Source organism: Eurytemora carolleeae, unplaced genomic scaffold, assembly GCF_000591075.1.
Source record: "Eurytemora carolleeae unplaced genomic scaffold, Eaff_2.0 scaffold331, whole genome shotgun sequence".
Classification (NCBI taxonomy): domain Eukaryota; kingdom Metazoa; phylum Arthropoda; class Copepoda; order Calanoida; family Temoridae; genus Eurytemora; species Eurytemora carolleeae.
The window spans coordinates 33426-54979 of NW_019396227.1; the positions used below are offsets into that span (position 1 = coordinate 33426).

At 30.3% G+C, this 21554-nt stretch overlaps 1 protein-coding gene across 1 annotated transcript in view; it reads right to left on the bottom strand.

Annotated features, from left to right (window-relative positions):
• Positions 1-324: 324 nt before the first annotated feature.
• LOC111698732 (aminopeptidase N) overlaps positions 325-21554 on the bottom strand; it is a 47122-nt gene continuing 25892 nt past the window's right edge. Inside the window, exons 20-34 of the mRNA XM_023469144.1 lie at positions 20319-20449; positions 19290-19364; positions 18679-18766; positions 16926-16955; positions 16075-16165; positions 15360-15417; positions 14696-14792; positions 13187-13293; positions 12327-12410; positions 8802-8885; positions 7908-7972; positions 7240-7318; positions 5626-5707; positions 1663-1776; positions 325-950 (exon numbers count right to left, since the gene is read on the bottom strand). Coding sequence (XP_023324912.1) covers positions 909-950; positions 1663-1776; positions 5626-5707; positions 7240-7318; positions 7908-7972; positions 8802-8885; positions 12327-12410; positions 13187-13293; positions 14696-14792; positions 15360-15417; positions 16075-16165; positions 16926-16955; positions 18679-18766; positions 19290-19364; positions 20319-20449 — 1227 coding nt within the window. The 3' untranslated portion in view covers positions 325-908. The remainder of the gene's footprint in view (positions 951-1662; positions 1777-5625; positions 5708-7239; positions 7319-7907; positions 7973-8801; positions 8886-12326; positions 12411-13186; positions 13294-14695; positions 14793-15359; positions 15418-16074; positions 16166-16925; positions 16956-18678; positions 18767-19289; positions 19365-20318; positions 20450-21554) is intronic.

Sequence of the window (21554 nt, forward strand, 5' to 3'; positions counted from 1 at the left end):
AGCCAAGATCTTCCAAACTGTTGATCAGGCTATAGCGGTACCATTGTTCCTTTTTAAAGATCACTTGAATTGCAATGACAATTGTAATAAATTCTTCAACGTCTGATCTAAAAAATATAAAAAAAGAAGTTTATTAATAGAATATTTTTATCATTAACAACAGATTTGTTTGGCTATATTTATATATAATAATCGATATTTACAAATATTAGATTTAAATATTAGATAGATTTAAACCAAATCAATAAGATTAAAAACAAACAGATTCAACAAATACATCAACTTCAATCAAAGTTGTATTAATCTGCAGAAAAAAATGGGAGAAACAAGAGTATATCGATTTATTTGCATTAAAAATATGTTTGTATTTAAATAAACCGCACCTAATGCCTTTAACTTATGAACAAAACATGTATAATATTTAAAATATTGCTTTAGGATAATAATTTCTTGAAAATAAAATCTAAAACGATTTTGTACATCTTGGCTTCCATTTTAATATATACATGGACCCATATCTGTACATATGTACATTACTTTGTGTACAATACTTCAAGGGAGTCTTCGCGAACAATGAAATGGGTATAGGTTTATAAAGGTTTATATAGGTTTATATAGGTTTATATAGGTTTATATAGGTTTATATAGGTTTATATAGGTTTATATAGGTTTATATAGGTTTATATAGGTTTATGTCAGATTAAATTCTAAATCGATTGCTACTAACTTTTCTTTTATGTGCAGCTGCGTCCATAACGAGAAAATGGTTAAAAGCGTCTTACACCAAAGATCTAAGCTTCCATACAAATTTACCGAGTTTTCGCGAACACTCCCTTTAAGTCTGATAGTGTGAAGATTTTCTCAGGAATTGGATTAAATTGGAAGTATTATTGTAGGAAATTGGACTTTTATCCACTAATATTGTAATTCTTCAACCAGTCCCACACAACCTACAATATAGTATATTAAATGCTATTCATTCATTTATTGAAGTATTCTATACTAGCTCGGGAACCCAGCATTGCCCAGGTTATTTATAGTTACTCCCGCCGTTTACCCGCACTTGTTCGTAAATTTCGTTTTTTCCCTGTAAAAGTTGAGACCAATCCCGTAGTTCTACCAAGTTCCTCGATATTCAAGCAAATCAGTCAAGGGGTTCAAGAGTTATGATTGGACAAACAATCAGAGATTACTACTTTATAAATATATAGTTACAGTAGTAATCAGAAAATAGTGAGATGATTGTCGCCTTCTTTTCTCTTTACAATGAAAGATCACTAAGTTCTTGTAATATTTAGCTGATTGACTTCTAGAATTTTGCAGGGAGCCCAAACCACGTTACAAGGTTACCCTCACAGGATTAGCACTTTAATAAGGATTGACTACATATAATTCTTGACATACAGGGTGTCCCGATTGTCCCACATCACATGATTGGGTTTAAATTGTAATTTCCGGGACAAATCAGAAAATCTAAAAATAACGAATCATTTTTAAAAAATATAAAATTTTGCATGCAGAAAATACTAGGTTTTTCTAGTATTTTGTCCGTATTTTGGGGTAATAAGCTTGGAGATAATCTTATATGATATGCGACGCTCTGTATAAGGATGCTTCTTTGACCCTGTACATATGTATAAGTTTGTAGTGCCTAGATTGTACCTGTAAATTGTTTTGTATCCAGGCAATGTTGACCTGCGCCGCTTCTATAGCCTGGTCAACTGCCCGCCTAGAGGTCGCCAGCTCGTTTATATGCTTTGTCTTAAACTCATTCAACTAAACAACAAGCTTGTTTATATGCTTTGTCTTAAACTCATTCAACTAAACAAAAAGCTCGTTTAAATGCTTTTTCTTAAACTCATTCAACTAAACAACAAGATCGTTTATATGCTTTGTTTTAAACTCATTCATCTAAACAACAAACTAATTTACATGATTTGTCTTAAACTAATTCAACTAAACAACAAGCTAGTTTATATTCTTCGTCTTAAACTCATTCAACTAAACAACAAGCTAGTTTATATGCTTTGTCTTAAACTCATTCAACTAAACAACAAGCTCGTTTATATTCTTCGTCTTAAACTCATTCAACTAAACAACAAGCTAGTTTATATGCTCAGTCTTAAACTCATTCAACTAAACATCAAGCTTGTTTATTTGCTTTGTCTTAAACTCATTCAACTAAACAAGCTAGTTTATATGCTTTGTCTTAAACACATTCAACTAAACAACAAGCTCGTTTATATGCTTGGTCTTAAACACATTCAACTAAACAAAAAGATCGTTTATATGCTTTGTCTTAAACACATTGAACTAAACAACAAGCTAGTTTATATGCTTTGTCTTAAACACATTCAACTAACAAACAAGCTAGTTTATATGCTTCGTCTTAAACACATTCAACTAAACAAAAAGATCGTTTATATGCTTTGTCTTAAACACATTCAACTAAACAACAAGCTCGTTTATATGCTTTGTCTTAAGCACATTCAACTAAACAACAAACTCGTTTATATGATTTGTCTTAAACTAATTCAACTAAACAACAAACTCGTTTATATGATTTGTCTTAAACTAATTTAACTAAACAACAAGCTAGTTTATATGCTTTGTTTAAACTCATTCAACTAAACAACAAGCTCGTTTATATGCTTTGTCTTAAACACATTCAACTAAACATTAAACTTGTTTATATGCTTTGTCTTAAACTATTTCAACTAAACAACAAGCTAGTTTATATGCTCAGTCTTAAACTCATTCAACTAAACAACAAGCTCGTTTATATGCTTTGTCTTAAACTCATTCAACTAAACAACAAGATCGTTTATATGCTTTGTCTTAAACTCATTCAACTAAACAACAAGCTCGTTTATATGCTTTGTCGTAAACACATTCAACTAATCATTAAACTTGTTTATATGCTTTGTCTTAAACTATTTCAACTAAACAACAAGATCGCTTATATGCTTTGTCTTAAACTCATTCAACTAAACAACAAACTCGTTTTTATGCTTTGTCTTAAGCACATTCAACTAAACAACAAGCACGTTTATATACTTTGTCTTAAGCACATTCAACTAAACAACAAGATCGTTTATATTCTTTGTCTTAAACTCATTCAACTAACAGCAAGATCGTTTATATGCTTTTTCTTAAACTCATTCAACTAAACAACAAGATCGTTTATATGCTTTTTCTTAAACTCATTCAACTAAACAACATGCTCGTTTATATGCTTCGTCTTAAACACATTCAACTAAACAACAAACTCGTTTACATGCTTGTCTTACACTCATTCAACTAAACAACAAGCTGAGCTCAAATTTTAAATTATGAATTATGATTAGTGATGAGCAATAACTTGCTGTTTAAAAGCTTGATATAAATCAACATTGAAATCGAAAGTCGTCTTCATTATATTAATACAATCGTCTAGTATGCAAAATGTTTTTTTTACAAAAATAGTGGGAAAATTAACGAAAGGTTTTTAGTTTGTTTTTAGCCTATATTTTCTTTCCAAGTTATAATTTTGAAATATATCAAATATAGCAAAAAGTTTAGAATTAACAATTTAGAAAATTATGAAGCTTTTGTGTAATCTATTATCTACTTTAATTCAAATAATAATTGTTTTATAATTTTTTTCCAATTGTATTTTTTTATGTGTTTGTTTTATATGATAAAAATAATAATGACAGTATTCACACACAGTATTCATTTTCAAGAATTGGTTGCATCTTTTGGAATTCTTCTGTTTATTGAATGATCAAAACTCTTGAAAAAGTAAAAAAAAACCACAAAAAAAAAACTATCAGATGTGCGAACCTTGTGCGCTGTGTAAAATGTTACCGAATGATAGAGTCATTAAAATACAAGGAGATTAGTTTAAAACATAAAGGGACTGTAAGCGTGATTTCAAGCGATCCTCCATGCAAAGATAACAATGCCCAATTTACCGTTGTGTCCATAGATTAATTAAAAAAAAAGATAGGACACAAGATGTCGTCTTTTCAAGATTTATGTGTGTTTCGTTCACAATAATTCTGAGGCAGAAGCCCAAAGAAGTTACACGTAGACGGCGCAAAACAGGCTCTCTCTTTTATTTTTTGGCAAATTGAGAAAATAAGTATTAAAGATTTTTTTTATGGAAGTTAATTCAGTATAATATTTATATCAGACCAGAGCTGAAAACTTTAGAATGAGATATCTTGTATATAGTAAAGAAAAATCAAAAACCTGTTTTTTAAATTTAGAGAGAGCTTCCCGTTTCTGTATATAATCTTAAATGGCGCGCAAAATTTCAAATTTACCGGCTTCTTATACGCGACTCTGATTGGTTGAATTTTATACACTTTTCTGGATACAAGTACAAGATTAGATTAGTCTAGAGATTAAGAAAAAGAGAGGATCACGCATTAATCTCAATATCCACCATTCTAAAGTTTTTAGCTCAGGATGTCCCATAAAAAAAACCGTTTTTTCCAAATTAGCCGAACATGATAGAAGATGTACCAACAAGAAGAAAATTGAAAACAAGAAATGTAGAAATATCAAAATATTTACATCTGCTAATTACTTATAAAATATTGTTAATATATATTAAAAAATTATATCAGAAATGCACGTTTTTCTACATTTTGTAGAATTCTTGATATTTTAATATAATCGAGTTATATGTTCATTGTTATCAGAAACCCCGACGTTATGTTTGAAAGAAAACTTTTTTCAAATAGATTTTCTTCAAATAGATTTTCTTCAAATAGTTTTCAAATGTTTATAATCCTTATATCTTTGCAAACCAATGATCTTTGATATTGCAAACTTTGAATTCTGTTGGATCAAATATTTAGTCTTAATTTAAAAATATTAAAGTTTTCCATCAGGTTGCAAAGATGTAGGCAATAGTTTGTGGAAAGAACTCAGTTTCTTTTAAAATAAAGTGAAATAAAAGAATTGTTTGTGCAATTTGTATTTTGACTGAAGGACAAACAATGATAAGATCAGGTCTTTATACTTTTATTTTAATTCAATGTTTATGTCAAAAAGGATAAATAGAATTTGAAAATTTGTAAATTAATTTTTACATTCTAAAGCGTAGATAGTAAAATAATCATTGTATTTGATTTACCAATCAATTTTTATATAGAAAAATTCTACCTCGCTTAATTCAAATTCTGTTGTAAAACTGTTAGCGAGCCTGGCATAAACTCGAGAAAACGAGGAAAACCCTGAAAAACTGTAAAGGGGTGAAGATTAGTGGTACAGAGTACAGTGTACAGTGTACAGTGTACAGTGTACAGTGTACAGTGTACAGTGTACAGTGTACAGTGTACAGTGTACAGTGTACAGTGTACAGTGTACAGTGTACAGTGTACAGTGTACAGTGTACAGTTTACAGTGCACAGTGTAGAGGGTACAGTGCAAATTGTACAGTGTACAGTGCAAAGTGAACAGTTAAAGTGTTCAATGCACATTGCTGAGCAGTGTTTAATGCTGTTCAGTATACAGTATTAGTGCAATTATAAACTGTACAGTATCTCCTAAATTATGTGTATAGGTTGCATGCAAGGATAGAACAGGGTTGGTCCGTGCAGGGTTTAATTTGTTTCACAAGATGAAACTTGCCTCCTCCAGTTCAAACTCTGTATTCCGCCCTGACAAAGCTCTTTGCATTATTCCAGGCATTGTGAAGCTCGCTGATCCCCAACTAAATAATACACCTAGCAAACCCTAAACTATAAAATATACCTAGTAATCCCCAACTATAAAATACACCTAGCAAACCCTAAACTATAAAATATACCTAGTAATCCCCTACTAAATAATACACCAAGCAAACTTTAAACCATCAAATATACCTTGTAATCCCCAACTAAATAATACACCTAGCAAACCCTAAACTATAAAATACAGCTAGCAAACCCTAAACTATCAAATATACCAAGTAATCCCCAACTAAATAATACACCTATCAAACCCTAAACTATAAAATTCAGCTAGCAAACCCTAAACTATAAAATACAGCTAGCAAACCCTAAACTATCAAATACACCTAGTAATCCCCAACTATAAAATACACCTGGCAAACCCTTAACTATCAAATATACCTAGTAATCCCCAACTATAAAATACACCTAGCAAACCCTAAACTATAAAATATACCTAGTAATCCCAACTATAAAATACACCTAGAAACCCTAAACTATAGAATATACCTAGTAATCACTAAATATATAATACACCTAGAAACCCTAAACTATAAACTATACCTAGTAATCCCCAACTATAAAATACACCAAATAAACCCTAACTAAATAACACATCTTGCAATCCTAGAAACACCTAGAAAACCCCAACAAAACCAACACCTATATTTGGAAATCCTATGCACAACTAAACCTTTAATACCAAGCAACATGTTGTATTATTTTATTCTGCTATTTGTATTCCAAGACCAAATCTAATATGGTTACTTTCACCGTCCAAACAATTTGTGGGTATCCTTTCAAATATAACAATAGATATATTAAAATGAAAAGAATATATAAAATCATAAAGGTGAAACCAAAAATACAGTAAATACAGTAAAATATTAAATAAAATATCTTTTATAAAAAATGATTAATCAAGTAAAATTTGATGATACCGCCAACTGACATTTGATTTAAACAAACCTAGCTTTGTAAGTGACCTTAAAATTTCGATATTTGAAATTATAAGAATGTACAGGGTTACCCATAAAGGATGAGACCGTAAAGACGACCCAAAACTATAGTTATTTGACAATTTGAAGCTTTATTTTTGATCTCAAATTCAATTAAGTATTTTGATGGTTGACTAAATGATTAAGCACAGAAGTAAGCCAATTATTGGCCTACAACGACCCCTGGATTGGATGTAAGAAAACAGACTAAACGAATTCTGCACAATTGTCTCTGAAGTCTCATATTTTGTGGGTATCCCTGTATATAAAATATGTTAATAATATGTTAATATCTATATAGTCACATTACATTATGAATGATTAAGTATTCCTTTGCAATTCTAATTTCATGCATAAAAATTATAATATTAATTAATCAATTGAACATTTAATTGTTTTAATAAACTCTTCTTACAATTAAAAGAAAAAATTGTGAGAGGAAAACCAAAGAAATGAGATTTAAAAATAAAAATAAAATTCTTCTATTTTCATAATTGCCCCAAATTTTTAATTTTCCCAAATGAATGAAAACTTACTATTCTTGGATTGTTTTCCACTGCTCACGAATAAAGTCGAATGTGAGGTAGCGTCCTACAGTGTTTGATGCTATTCCACCTAGTCCAAACCAAACCATTTTAAACAGCTGATTCAAGACCAAACCAAACCATTTTGAACAGTTAATTCAAGACCAAACCAGTTTAAAGACAGATGATTAGAGACCAAACCATTTTAAACGGCTGATTTAAGACCAAACTAAACAATTTTAAACAGTTAATTTAATGCTAAATCAGTGTAAAAACAGCTGTTTTAAGACTAAACTATTTGAAACAGCTGATTTAAGACCAAATCAATTTTAAAAGAGCTGGTTGAAGATCAAACTATTTTAAACAATTAATTCAAGACCAAATCAGTTTAAAATCAGCAGATTTTAGACCAAGCCATTTTAAACAGCTGATTTAAGAACAAATCATAGTTTGAAAAAAACAGTCAATTCTGGAAAAATTTCATAACCAAACCATTTTAAACAGCAGTTTGAAAAAAGCCTTGACAGTTAAACCGACCCATTTTAATCAACTGGATCAAGACCAATTCCCTTTCAAAAAAAAAGATCTATTCAATTAAAAAAGTGTTTGAAAACAGTTTATCAGCTGATTTTTAAATTATTAAATAAAAATGGAAAATTAATTTCAGTTAAAATGATTTCCTATGACTTTCGCTCCATCCTGTTTTCTTACCCCGCTGTCAGGGGTCAGAGACATGTTGAGAAATCTATAATTAAAAAGGGATTGTTAAGTTCAAAAACCTGTAATTTAAAGGGATGTTTTGTTGAGAAACCTGTAGTTTAAAGAGCCGTATAATTATGCTGAAAAACCTTTAAATTAAAGGAATCGTTAAGTCGAGAAATCTGTAAATTATTGGGAATTGTAGTTTTTATAAATAATCAGATTGATTACGATTGATTTGAATTCAATAGACTTTTAAGTTTTCCCTAAAATCGAGACACTTAAAAATTGAGATGTCAAACGATTACAGCGACTTTTAGGCGGAGGGGTTGATAACGATTTTTGGGAAAACTTAAAAGTTAGTAAAGCCCCAAAGTCGCTGTAATCGTTTGGCTTCTAAAGTTGGTAACGTTTGCCCTTTAAGTAATAACTTTCTTGCTTCTTGATTCATGTCAATATAAAAACTTTATAAATATGATAGAATTTCCATTTTGCATTTGCAAATCTGAACAAATTTGCGGGGCCAACTGCAACTGGTTGTTTTGTTCAAGGTTTTTTGTTGGATTTTAATGAAATTATTCAAAAACCTTCATTTATTTTTTTTATAAATTTGGCTTGTTAGTGATTTAAAGACAGTTGAAATTATTTTTTTTTTAAATTGATTTTTTAAAATTTAAGAAATCCATCATTGTCAACAGAAAAATCCGCAAAATTTTTAGCTTTTTAATTACGAATGAAAAAAAAACCCCATTTAAGTATAGACTTTTAAAATACATTATGCCATATTTTTTCTTGCTTGAAGATGATCCTGAGACACAGAATTTCACGCACTATAATCTCTTTAACATGTACAATCTGTACAAACAATACATAACCTGTTTAGAAGCCATATTTCCTTAGTACACGTCAGAGCCGAGAGTAAAGTTGCTTTCTCAGAGGCAACATTGGAACTTGTATATCTAAATGTACATTGGAACTGGTATATCTAAATGTACATTGGAACTTGTACATTGGAACATGTATATCTAAATGTACATTGGAACTTGTACATTGGAACATGTATATCTAAATGTACATTGGAACTTGTATATCTAAATGTACATTGGAACTTGTACATTGGAACATGTATATCGAGATGTACATTGGAACTTGTATATCTAAATGTACATTGGAACTTGTATATCTAAATGTATATCTAAATATAAATTGGAACTTGTATATCTAAATGTAAATTGGAACTTGTATATCTAAATGTATATCTAAATGTAAATTGGAACTTGTATATCTAAATGTACAATGGAACTTGTATATCTAAATGTACAATGGAACTTGTATATCTAAATGTAAAAATGTATATTCTGATTGATTGAATAAGATTGATCAATCAAGTTCAAGGTTGTATAATAAGGTTGGTAACTTGTTTTTCTTACTCTCCATGCGCTCCATTGCACGGAAAATGTCGTCTTCTAAGATAGAGAAATAAAAACCTCATACAACGTCACTGAATTTAATGGTGAGAGCAGGCCGGTAGCTAGGTGGGAACGAGGGCATGTGTCCCCCCTTTACTCCCGAAGGGGGGGGGCACATGGGGGGCACACTTTCTGAAACAAAAAAGAAGAAAATGAAAAAATGAAAAGAAGGAAACGAAAAATGAAAGAAAAGAAGAAATAAGGGGAGAAAATTTTGTTACAAATATTAGATGAAAAGGATTATTTTTTCATCAAATTAAAGAAAAAATTAGTGCTTTCTGAATTAATTTATCTAAAAAGTTTTATTTCCACCTTGAAGCCGTTTTAAAGAATTTGAGACGCGGTTTAATTTAATCCGCGGCTCAAATATGGTTGGTTCCACTTAAATTTGTATTAAATTTTTCAAGATTTTATCCGGCGGTCAATTAATACCGATTTTGGGGGGATTTGAGACGTGGCTTAAATTCATTCAATTCGGACACTGTCTTGTTAAATGATGGATTTAAATTTTTTAAGTTATATGCAAAATATGGCCAAGTTTAGGAGAAGCTGATTGTACTAATCCTCAAGCTTGCAGGGGAGTATTTTTCGAATTTTAGTTTTGAGAAAACTGAAGGTACTTTCTTGATCTTTACAGGCATTTACAGACTTTACTTTCTCTGTATTAGAAATAAGTATAGCATGGCAATTCGTGTTTCAAAAATATAGTACAGTTATTTATAGTATAACTCAAATCTCTACATCTTAATTACCCCCAGTTTCTTTCTTGTTTTGATGCAATGCTGAAGGGAAAGAAAACAGGCAAAATATCTGTCTTAAAAAACTTTAATGTGTGATGAGTTAAAAATCTAGTTTTTTAGTCTTCATTCATTAATTTTGACCCTTTTTAAGTTTTACTACAGTGAAACCCTTAATAACGAATACATCGAAAGAATTTATCAAATGTCGTATTCTTCACTTTCTGATAATGGAATGTTGCAGATATTTAGTTTTTTTAATTAAATGATTATATGGAACTCTTTTAAACTGTTCCCGCATATTCATGGCTATTTATTTAATTTCACAAATACTGAAATTTACGTAATAAAGTATAAAACTCATTAAAAAATTGTCAAGACGACATTTGATAAATTCTTTCGATGTATTCGTAGTTAAGGGTTTCACTGTAGTAAAACTAATTTTTCGCCTGCACCGAGCTCTTTACTTAATTATCTCGCCTATTATTACTTTTGTGCCCCCCTGTTGTAAAATTCCTAGCTACGGGCCTGGGCGAGAGTGACGTCATTTGAGGTTTTATCTATCTATCTTCTGAGACGACATTTTCAATACATTTGAGCGCATCGAGAGTAACCAACCCTATTATAAAACCTTGGTGAAGTTAGACGTTAGAAATTGCTGTGCAGATTTTATTTATTCTTTGCAGTCTCATTTTATAGATTCTTAGTTTACTGCTAAGATTCTCATTTTTGGACACATTACAGAAGATTTTCACAATTTATTTTATACAGAAGATAAAACTCAGGGGAGGACAGTTGCAAACCATGATTGGACCAAAACCTGACAACCAGTGTCGGGACTGGGCTGTATTAACACAGTTTTGAACTTTTCGCCCCTGAATTTTATCTTTACATCGTAGTATATAAAAAGCAAAGAGAAAAGAATATATATTAGATTGGAATTTACTAGAAAAAAGTGCAAAACGGCCATTTTGTTGTACTGTTTCCATACTGCAGGTGTACTTGAGATATTTGTACCATATAAACTTTTGCGCCCTGGAATATCATTTTATAGAAAATCTAAAATTAACATTAAAAGAAAACCAAATTTTGAAATAGGCTGGTTTCATAATTGACCAATGATCATTTCACTTAGACTCTATGCCTTTCAATTTACAAACGATAATTTTCCGTTATAACTATAAATCAAATAATGTTTTTTATTCACCTAATTCATTTTATTAAGTTTATTTAACAGCTTTAAAAATTCGAAATTGAAATGGATAGTTTAGGGAACATACTGTATTAATGTACTCTACTGCATATAAAATGTGAACATTTACATGATTTGTACACTTTGAACTCCCTTTCAGGCTGAAAGGGACTGACGAAATTCATACCGAGGGATTGTCAAAATTCCACTCTAATATATTTTCTATTCTCTTTGATAAAAACTAAATGGTATTTTAAAACTAACTTTTAATTATAAAAAAGATTATTAAAATCTAATGAATAAAAAAACTTTAAATAAAATCATAATAAAAATTCAAATATTTAAAGATTTTAGTCAATTTGGAAAATTGTTATTTAGAATTGTGAAATCCAAATAGATTCTTGTACTTGATAATCTATTTGGTGAAATCCAATAAAAACAAATTGTATCTTTTGAAAATATGTAACTGTATGATTACAGTGAATTTTAGATTAATTCATATTGACTTATCAAAATACTTTTAAAATATAGAATAAAAGTATATGTTCTTATTTTATATAGTTGCACAATTTTATTCTGAATTGAATAAATCTAACATCCAATTATATTGATCCAGAGACAAAATGTTGTTTTTCAAAGTGTTTTGTATATTCTGGTTTAAATTTGATTTGGTTTGAAAACTATAAAATTAATATCTAACAAAATGCAATGTTGACTAGACTGCAGAAGGAAAAGTTTAAAATAACATTTGTATGAACCAAGTTCAATAATGCGTAGATGATGAGGAAGCGAGTTAGACCCAGGAAGAATATCTTAACTGTACTTAAAGAAGGGGTTGGAGAATATATTTCAGTCCCGCATACCATCTAGCCGGGTTCACATACACTTTATATTCGGCAATGTTTTTTATCAATTGGAATAAAATATACAATAATAATAGTATCTTTAGTTTAAAGTTTAAATAATAAATAAATTTATTTATTAACATAAGTTAAAATAAACCTGTTCCAAGCAAAGTCCCATTCCTTCTCAGTTCCAGCGGATATTCCATGACAGTAGGTTTCAGACTTCAGGTTTACATCAATTCTAGAAAATTTATATAAATATATATATATATATACATATATATGTACTGGGATCTTTTCTCTGTGTCTGCATTTCTCATAATTTAGACTTCTTGTTTAAGGAAAATTTATGATCAGAAATCAAAAACTTTGGTTTCTGTGTCTGCATTTACTGAGATAGGTTAGACATGGATTAATTAACATAACAGAAAGGACACTAGATGTTGTCTTTCCAAGATATATAAGTATTTCGTTACAATAACCCTGAGGCAGAAGACCAAAGTAGTTACGTATAGAGAGAGTTAAAAACTTTACTGGGTACGCATCCGGGTGACACTTACCAGTGGACGGAAACCTCATGTATGTTTGTCTGTACCAAAAGAGTGTGTGTCAGTTTACCGTACCAAAGGTGTGTACTGTAGGTTTATACAGTACGTAAGAATCTCGGTATTTGTACAGTCTAGGAGAGTACATTTTTTTATTGTTAATTGTTTAACTAAAAATATGTTTAATATGCATGTAATATATTATTTACATATTTAAGTCAACACTATAAAGCCAAATTTTCATGCAAAGAATATAATTTGATTAAAGTTTACAATAAACTACTCGTTATTCAAGTTTATTTATAATTGACGACATTGTTCTACAATTTCCTTGACTATAGTCATGTTGTGTGTCTGTACTAGAAGAGTGTGTGTAAGGTTACCGTACTGGTCTGCAAAGCAATGGGACTGGCTTTCTCATGCCATACCAGTGCCATTTCCTTTCCCTTTATTCCTATTTCCTGACACTTACGGATTGCTTCCTTCTGAATCCGGGTTAGCAGTCTTCATCCAGTCTCCAAACTTTGATTTGGCTTGATTCAAGCAGTCAGGGTGATCCATGCTACACGCCCAGCTTACCTACAATGTGTACTGTGTAAATACTTTGAAAACTGACCTTGGAAAACGTCCTAGAAGGTATCTGAAGAAATTCTCGAAAAGTTTTTTGAGAAAATATCGATTAGATTGAACTCATTGTGCCTTTTTATGAATTTTGGATTTAAATATAATATCGATACCTAGCCTTCGCGCCGATTCATTTGATGTACCGTGCCGGACCTTCAATTTGAACTTTTGTAAAAGTACTAATATGTAGATTAGGGCAAAACGTGACAGTACACCATACAATTCGTCCCATTCTAGTGAGATTGATAATTGTAATCATTGTACTGGTCCAACTTTAATATACTGTACAGTGTACAGTGTACGTGTATGAAATTTGAGCCTGAATGACGGGGTTGCCTAGCTTGGTAAGAACGAATCTACTATTCATATTCAACAAGAGGGTTTATGATTGAAAAGATTTTAATTTAACCTTGAATTTACTTAAATCTAATGTATTTAATTATTTATTATAACATTATGAAATGATGAATGGTGTTTTCCGGTACATTAATTTATCTAAAAAGTCCATTTATTGAATTCAAAGAAAACTTCCAATAAATCCTATGAAAGTAAAATTTGTATTATTGATAAATTTCTCTACGTAGATACAAAAAAACCTCAAAATTTGATCGTTAAGTTAAATTTGTCAAATCATTAATTATGTTGGAAAATAAAAAAATATTATTATTATTATTATTATTATTATTATTATTATTATTATTATTATTATTATTATTATTATTATTATTATTATTATTATTATTATCATTATTAATTCTTATATCTTTACAGCCTAATGACGCGTGCCTTTGATATTTTAACCAATTAAAAGTTGGGAATAACAAATACTTACACCACAAGGTTGCAAAGATATGGGATTAAAAAATTCAAGTAAAAAGAGAGTGTTTTAGCTCTCTCAATAAGAAACAAACATGACAAAATGCTTTTCATTAAAATTGTTTTGACAAACAAGTCGTTTTTAAAACTTTAAGAACGCAATATTTTTCTTGAAATTTAAATATTTTCTCCATTCCTTTCACAGAATTCAATGCAAAGATAAATGATATATTATTCAGAATAAATTTGTTTGAAAAAAACTATAAAACAGTATATATCTATCCAATCAATATATATAAATATATTTGGCTTTTTTTTTGTTTGTATCAAAAAAGTCAAAACAGCGAAACAGATTGTTGATCACATGACCCCACCGAAGTTTATGATAAGATTAAAAAATGTTGCTTGAAGAAAACAGTTGCAATTACTATAGCATTTAACCGGGAAATTGTCAAAATAAACTAGAATGAGAAGAGCAAAGTGCCAAATTTAAATTAATCTAATTTAAAAAAATCAAATTAAATTTCTTTTTTCAACTGACCACAATTTTCCTAAGAAGAATATCCAGATGCGTATCTGTAGGTTTAGAAGAGTATCCAACCCTGGAATAGACAGGACCCAGGAGGCGCAGCATATATCTATATTGAACTATATAAAGGAACTGTATCCAACCCTGGAGTAGACAGGACCCAGGAGGCGCAGCATATATCTATATTAAACTATATAAAGGAACTGTATCCAACCCTGGAGTACACAGGACCCAGGAGGTGCAGCATATATCTATATTGAACTATATAAAGGAACTGTATCCAACCCTGGAATAGACAGGACCCAGCAGGTGCAGCACATATCTATATTAAACTATATAAAGGAACTGTATCCAACCCTGGAGTAGACAGAACACTTACAGGACAAAATGGGTTCTTGTTCACTATTATTTCCTTCCGAATAAAGATCTTCAAGCTAATGTTTTTAATCATTAAATGGAAAATAGCGTGGGTTTAAATTGATTATGATCGAGGAGATACTTGAACAAATATCATATTTTCGTATTCTATATTTAAAAGACATATAATATAAAGAAAACTAAATGTTTATAACAAGATGAATGAATGCTATAAAGAAAAGTATTCGAATAGATACATCACACTATGTACCAGTAAACATGATTAAATGCGTAAACAAGTTCAGGAAATAAATAATACCTCTTAAAATCTCCGTATGCCGCGGTCCTTTTCAGCATCTTATTAATGTGGGACAAACCTAGAATATATTTATAATTGAAAATGTCTATGTCTATGTCTATGTCTATGTCTATGTCTATGTCTATGTCTATGTCTATGTCTATGTCTATGTCTATGTCTATGTCTATGTCTATGTCTATGTATGTGGTACCGTGAGAGCTATTCTAAAATTTTAGCTCATTATCTTTAAAACTTTAGGATATGATCCCTGCTAAAGTTTGAAAACGACCTACATAGCTCCAAAATACTTTTTCTTAAATTTATCGGGATATATATCATTTTCTTCGTAATTGTCCAGAAAGGTTAAATCAGTTGAAATATTTTTAAAATTTTGAAAAACCGCTTAAAAATGTACTTTTCTAAACAACGAAAATTTTAGACGTTTTTTTGGACCTAACTCATAATTTTTCATATTTTTTAAACATTTTCAACAGGTCCGAGTTCCCTGATTGAAAATGAAGAAATTAATATGTAAAATCAGAAATTCATGAAATTTTTATAAAAAAACTTTCTTCACCATACTTTACCATACTTTTAAACACTTTGATGACGATTATCTACTAGAATTTCAGAGGTGTCGACCTAAACTTCATTGCAATGGAAAAATTTACCGCGCTCATCGCGCGCGCCATTTTTAAAAATTTAATTGTGGACACCTTCAATTGTCTAGGTGTACCTGAAAGAGCTGAATACCAAGGAATGTATTCAGTTTCTTTATCTAAGTATCCTGTAAGCTTCAGAGCAATAGAGTAGCTCAACCGTCCAACCTAGAGAAAAATTATTTTCAAATGTAAAAAATATTGAAAAAAGGACACATTTTATACGTATCGACACCTACTGTAAAAGGTTAGTTAGAACATTTTTAAAGATTTTTTACTATTCTGCAATTACTCATACCATAATGTTTACCTATTACAAAAAATCATGATGTCTTGATTTTATAATAAAGAATGTGTGCAAAAATTTGCTTTCAGTCGAATCCCTACAGTTTAAAATATCGAAAAATTGCGGGAAATTCAATATGAAAGTTTCTTAAGTGAACCCAGAAAAAGAGAGTTTTTGACATTCTCGCGTGATAAGCATAATATGTAAATATGTTTATAAAGTAGCCTATATATTTTCATAGAAATTAGTGCACAGAGAATATTATTCCAAATGCCTCATCATGGACCCACACCTTTGTGTAGCCTATTCAATTATTATACATCAACCTGGCCTAGTTAAAGGGAGTGACCGGCTATCCACCCACAAAGCAGGAGTTTTGAACGTTGAATTTGCGCTCAAACTCAGGATTTACAGATCTTTTAAAAGTTTCATATGTCTCAAATGAATCCGAAAAAAGTTTTCCACCGGTCACACCCTTTAAGTATTTATTATAATTTAAATTACTACTGTAGTTTAATACCGTCGGTTGGAATGCTGGAAGCAAGCAAGATGTTCTTCCGAACATGTTCTTTAAAGTAAAACTTAAAAGTTAAAAAACTATCTGTTTTTAATTCATAATTTAAAAAATAAATGTTTAATTACCTTAGCCATCTCCAAGGCATCGTCCAGTATCTAGAATAAATCTCAATTTAAAGGTTTATCATTTCAAATTCCACTCATTTAATTTCATTGCCAGATTTACAACGGTCCACTTTATTATTTTTTTTTATATCTCAAGAAAAGAGTCAAATTCTGAAATATTTATCTTTTATCTTTGGTGTAAAAATCCGCAAGTTATTTTAAAAGAGGGCCCACACAAGGAAACTATCAATTTTTAAATGAAAAATACGGATATCTTGTTTATCCTCGATAAGACGAAGGTGTAAGTGGGCACCTTTACGACACGGACATGTTTTCTTGAAATCCTGTCAACAGAGCCTATCTGCATATAAATTTAGCATGACTGGGTGTCTGTTTGTTTGTTTGTCTGTTTATTTTTTGTATCCAATAAACGTCGAAACGGCTGAACCGATTGGGCTCAAATTTTGTGTGAGACCTCACGTGACCCAAGGGAAGGTTTATGAATGATCAACATTAATTTTTTTTTGAATTTTTTAAATTTTTGAAGTTTTTTTTGTAAAATTTTGAAAATGCACGAAAAATTTTTATGAAATCCGCAAACTTTTTTTGTTTTTGTTTTATACTGTACAAAGAGAAGATGCTCACAGATAAAGCCACAATTAATAGGTGAAATAGAAGATGGGTGCGAAGCTCCTTAAAAGCCTAGTATTATTAAATATTCAACGGATAATGACGGATAATTGAATTAGAAATTCAGCTTTCAATTATATCTTAATACTTCAAACCAAATATCAAAGGCAATGTTTATTAGAGCAAAACCCAAGGAAGATATTTGAGGAAAACTTCATCTATATAAAAAAGCTCTTTAGTCTTTGCTCATCATATATACATACATAATATATATATATATAGCTATATTAACTATAGCTGGCCAAGCGGCTGGACTTAATTGGCTGTTTTTTGAGGGAACCCATGGGTAGGTTAAAATAATCGATTTTTTTTATAAATTCAGAATTTTTTTTCTTATTTTTTTTCAAAATTCACGGGCAATGATGGGCATTTTAGCAAAGTATTTATTAAGGAAAAATAAACATGTTTTCCACATTAACAAAAATACTTGTTTAACGAAACCTACTATTATTTTATCTAACAGAATTCAAACTTTAAAATACGACACTGTGTTGCAAAGATATAGGGTTAATAAAATCAGAGTTTGTGGCCGAAAAATTGAATTCCTTTGCTTGCAATTTGTTTCCAACCATATCAAAATATTTGTAAATATTGTAAACTAAATGAATTTAAAATGCAGGAAAATTTAGTTACAAATGAGAATTTAAAATATGAATGAGATCAAACAATTTTAAAATTAAACAGAAAGAATGAAAAAAGGAAATAAGAGAATATTGGAAAGATGAGAAAAGAAAAGAGAAAGAATGAAAAAAGGAAATAAGAGAATATTGGAAAGATTACTTAATTAAAGAGAATTGAATGACTTCATAAAAGCGAGGCCCATAATTCTGTGGAATAGAAAGACGAAATTTAATCAATATAATGAGTAATTGTTGTTGTTTAAAGTAAATAGTTTATATACCAATAACTTGAAAAAAACCCTTTTAAATTGAAGTTTAATGGATCTGTGTATACTGCACACAACTCCTGAGTTTCATCTTTATTGTTCTAAGAACTATTTGAAATTATTCCTTGTGCTAAAAGTCGTCTTCCTGTTCAATAGTTTTATGGAACCTCTGTACATTTACTATATGTATTTAAAAACCTGAGCTCTATTGATGACATGAATAGATCTGAAATCAGTTTCCAGTTTCTTTGCTATCATTTCCCAGTTCTTCTCATCGTAATTTACTCTAGAATAAGAAATTAATAAATTTGAGCCTCGTCTCAAATTTGATATCAAATAAGCCGCGGCTTTAATTCTTTAAATTCGGCCTCAGGATGAATTTAAAATAACACGAAATAAGGGATGTTTTACACAATACGATGCCAATTTTGGCGGAGTTTGTGTTATTGGTAACAAAATAATTGTTTAAGTGCAAAAATATGATTTTAAAACATTGTAAAATTTGTTTTCTTAAAACTTACTTAAAACATTGGGTGAGAAATGCTTTTTTGATTTTATCTTAAGATTTCTTTAAAAGCTAATAAATAAAAGATTTTATGCAAAAATCTGCCAAAAAATTGAAAGTAAATTCGACAAATGGCATATTTTTAGTTTTATTGTTATTATCATTATGCTGCAGTCTAAAATCTTAAATGAATCGCAGATATGTTAGCTTTAAAATTAACAAAGAAAGCCACCAGACACGTTTTTCAAGAAAAAAATATTGCATTTGGAAAAGATTTCCACTATGGGAAAGGTTAAAAACCTACCTATAATAACCGGTTTCTTGTACATTAAAGATGACCGGCTCATCAGCAGCTGGTAACCCAGAGATACTCTTACTTCTGTAACAAAAAATATACTAATGAGTGTCCGGCGTTGCCTGTGGATTAAACAAAAATCAAATTGAAAAAATCTTTGAAAACAAAAATTCAGACTTATGATAAAAAAATCTAATGCCTATGTTACCCCCCAGGGTACCCATGGCCGGGTTCCCTAAAAGAAATTTAGCTAATTTGGTCCAGCCGTTTGGCCACCTATCGCTGACATATAAATTTATATATGAGCCCCGAAGGGCTTTATTATATATAATATAGATAATAGTGATATTACCAATATGAAGTAATGAGGATAATTACAATAATAAAAATAGTAATAATTACAATATACATGAGCTGGAGCTAGTGCTGGGCGTTGCCAGGGAATGCTTAGTCATAGCTATTCCCACCGTTTACCCGCGTTTTGTATTTAATCAAGTGCCTGTGGAAGTTCAAAATGGTTAAAACATTTTTAGCCTATATGTTACCACTGTGGTCCAATTTTGTCCAACTGCTGGGTCAGATATAGCTAATATATATTTATGCATAAGCAAAGAGCTTTATTGTATAGATTATATATTAATAACAATAATAATAAAAATAATTAAGATTAGATTTTTATGTTAAAGAAACGCGGGATAACATAATAAAAGCAAACTTGTCCAGAATATGGTTCTGGACTCTTTAAAAGATTTTTACTGTTCCCTAAATAATTGACTTGAAAGTGATAACCAGAACACTGTAAAATAGGGAAACGACATTTAAGCAGTTCTGAAGTCCAACTTAAGTTGTTTGAAAGCAAATAGCTTTACTAGTAGGTTATTAAATCACTTATTAAGTAAAATGGGTCTATTTACACTGCACCATTGCGGTTCCTCATGTTTATTGGACTATTTAAAGCCTTTATTGAGTTCAAAAGTCGACATCCTATTCCAGAGTTTTCTGGTTATCACTGTAATAACAATGAAAAAAGAAATTTACCTTTCTCCCTTGGCCATCCAGATGTTGTTGTATGTATTGTTAAAGTCTCCAGCTGGACCAGGTGAGGTAAAGGTGACCGGAATCCACCAGGTAGCTGGGTCACTGGACTCTGCACTCAGTAGGAACCTTTCCTACAGTAGTAGTCATGGTTAAATAGATTGTCAAGTATATTAGATCGCAACGTCCAGGTAGCTGGGTCACTGGAATCTGCACTCAATAGGAACCTTTCCTACAATAGTAGTCATGGTTAAATCGATTGTCAAGTATATTAGATCGCAACGTAAAATTTGTACACTCTCAAGTCTCAGTACAGCTGTATTCTTACGTCATAACTGTCAACAGTTTTATTTGTCCGACAAAATTAGTAATAATAGTGAAAATAAAGACCTTATATTACAGTAAAATAAGTGCAATTTTGTGTTCTTTATTTTCTGTTTTTACACTTTTTTATTTAAATTTTGGAGAACATGCAAACTAATGGGAGAAAACGGTGTCTTCCTTGTTATATTTGACACTTGTGACGTCATGTATAATTGGTCCATTTCTCTGTTGCCACCTATTGAACCTAATAATCTATTTAATCTATTGCAAGTTCCAAGGGCATATACACACTCTACACTCTAAACTCAACACTCTACACTAGGGGTGATTGATTTGTGACTTTTTTTAGAAATCAGCCAGCCGCCCACTTGAGGTAGCTGCGTTTTTACTTTATAAAAAATATCGTAATCAAAAAAAAATTAAAATCGTCCATAGGGTTGCGAATTGACGATTTATTATTGGAGAAATCGCCGTAAGGCCTAAAAAAATATTTTTAAAAAAATAAATATGATACATATCATTTTATTGGAAATTTCAGATTCGAAAATCATTTTTAAAAATATTAAAATCTAAAGAAGTTATGGCCAAATAACGACACTAAATTCAGGTTTTTTAACTTGTTAATGTTTTTGATGAGTTTTTTAGCTCTAACTCACTCAATTTTCAATTTTTTTAAAAACGCTTTTCTGATTTGAATTCAGCATTAAATTTCCAAGAAAATAATGTATAACATGAAAATAAAAAATTAAATTTTTTTGGTGGCTTGACGGTGAATTCTATGATTTTAAATCGTCAAATCGCAACCTTCTGGACGATTTTGAAATTTTTTTTAATTGCAATATTTTTCTTAAGTGAAAACCCAGCGACCTCTGGTGGGTGGTTGGCTCAATTCCAATATTGATCACCCTTACTCTA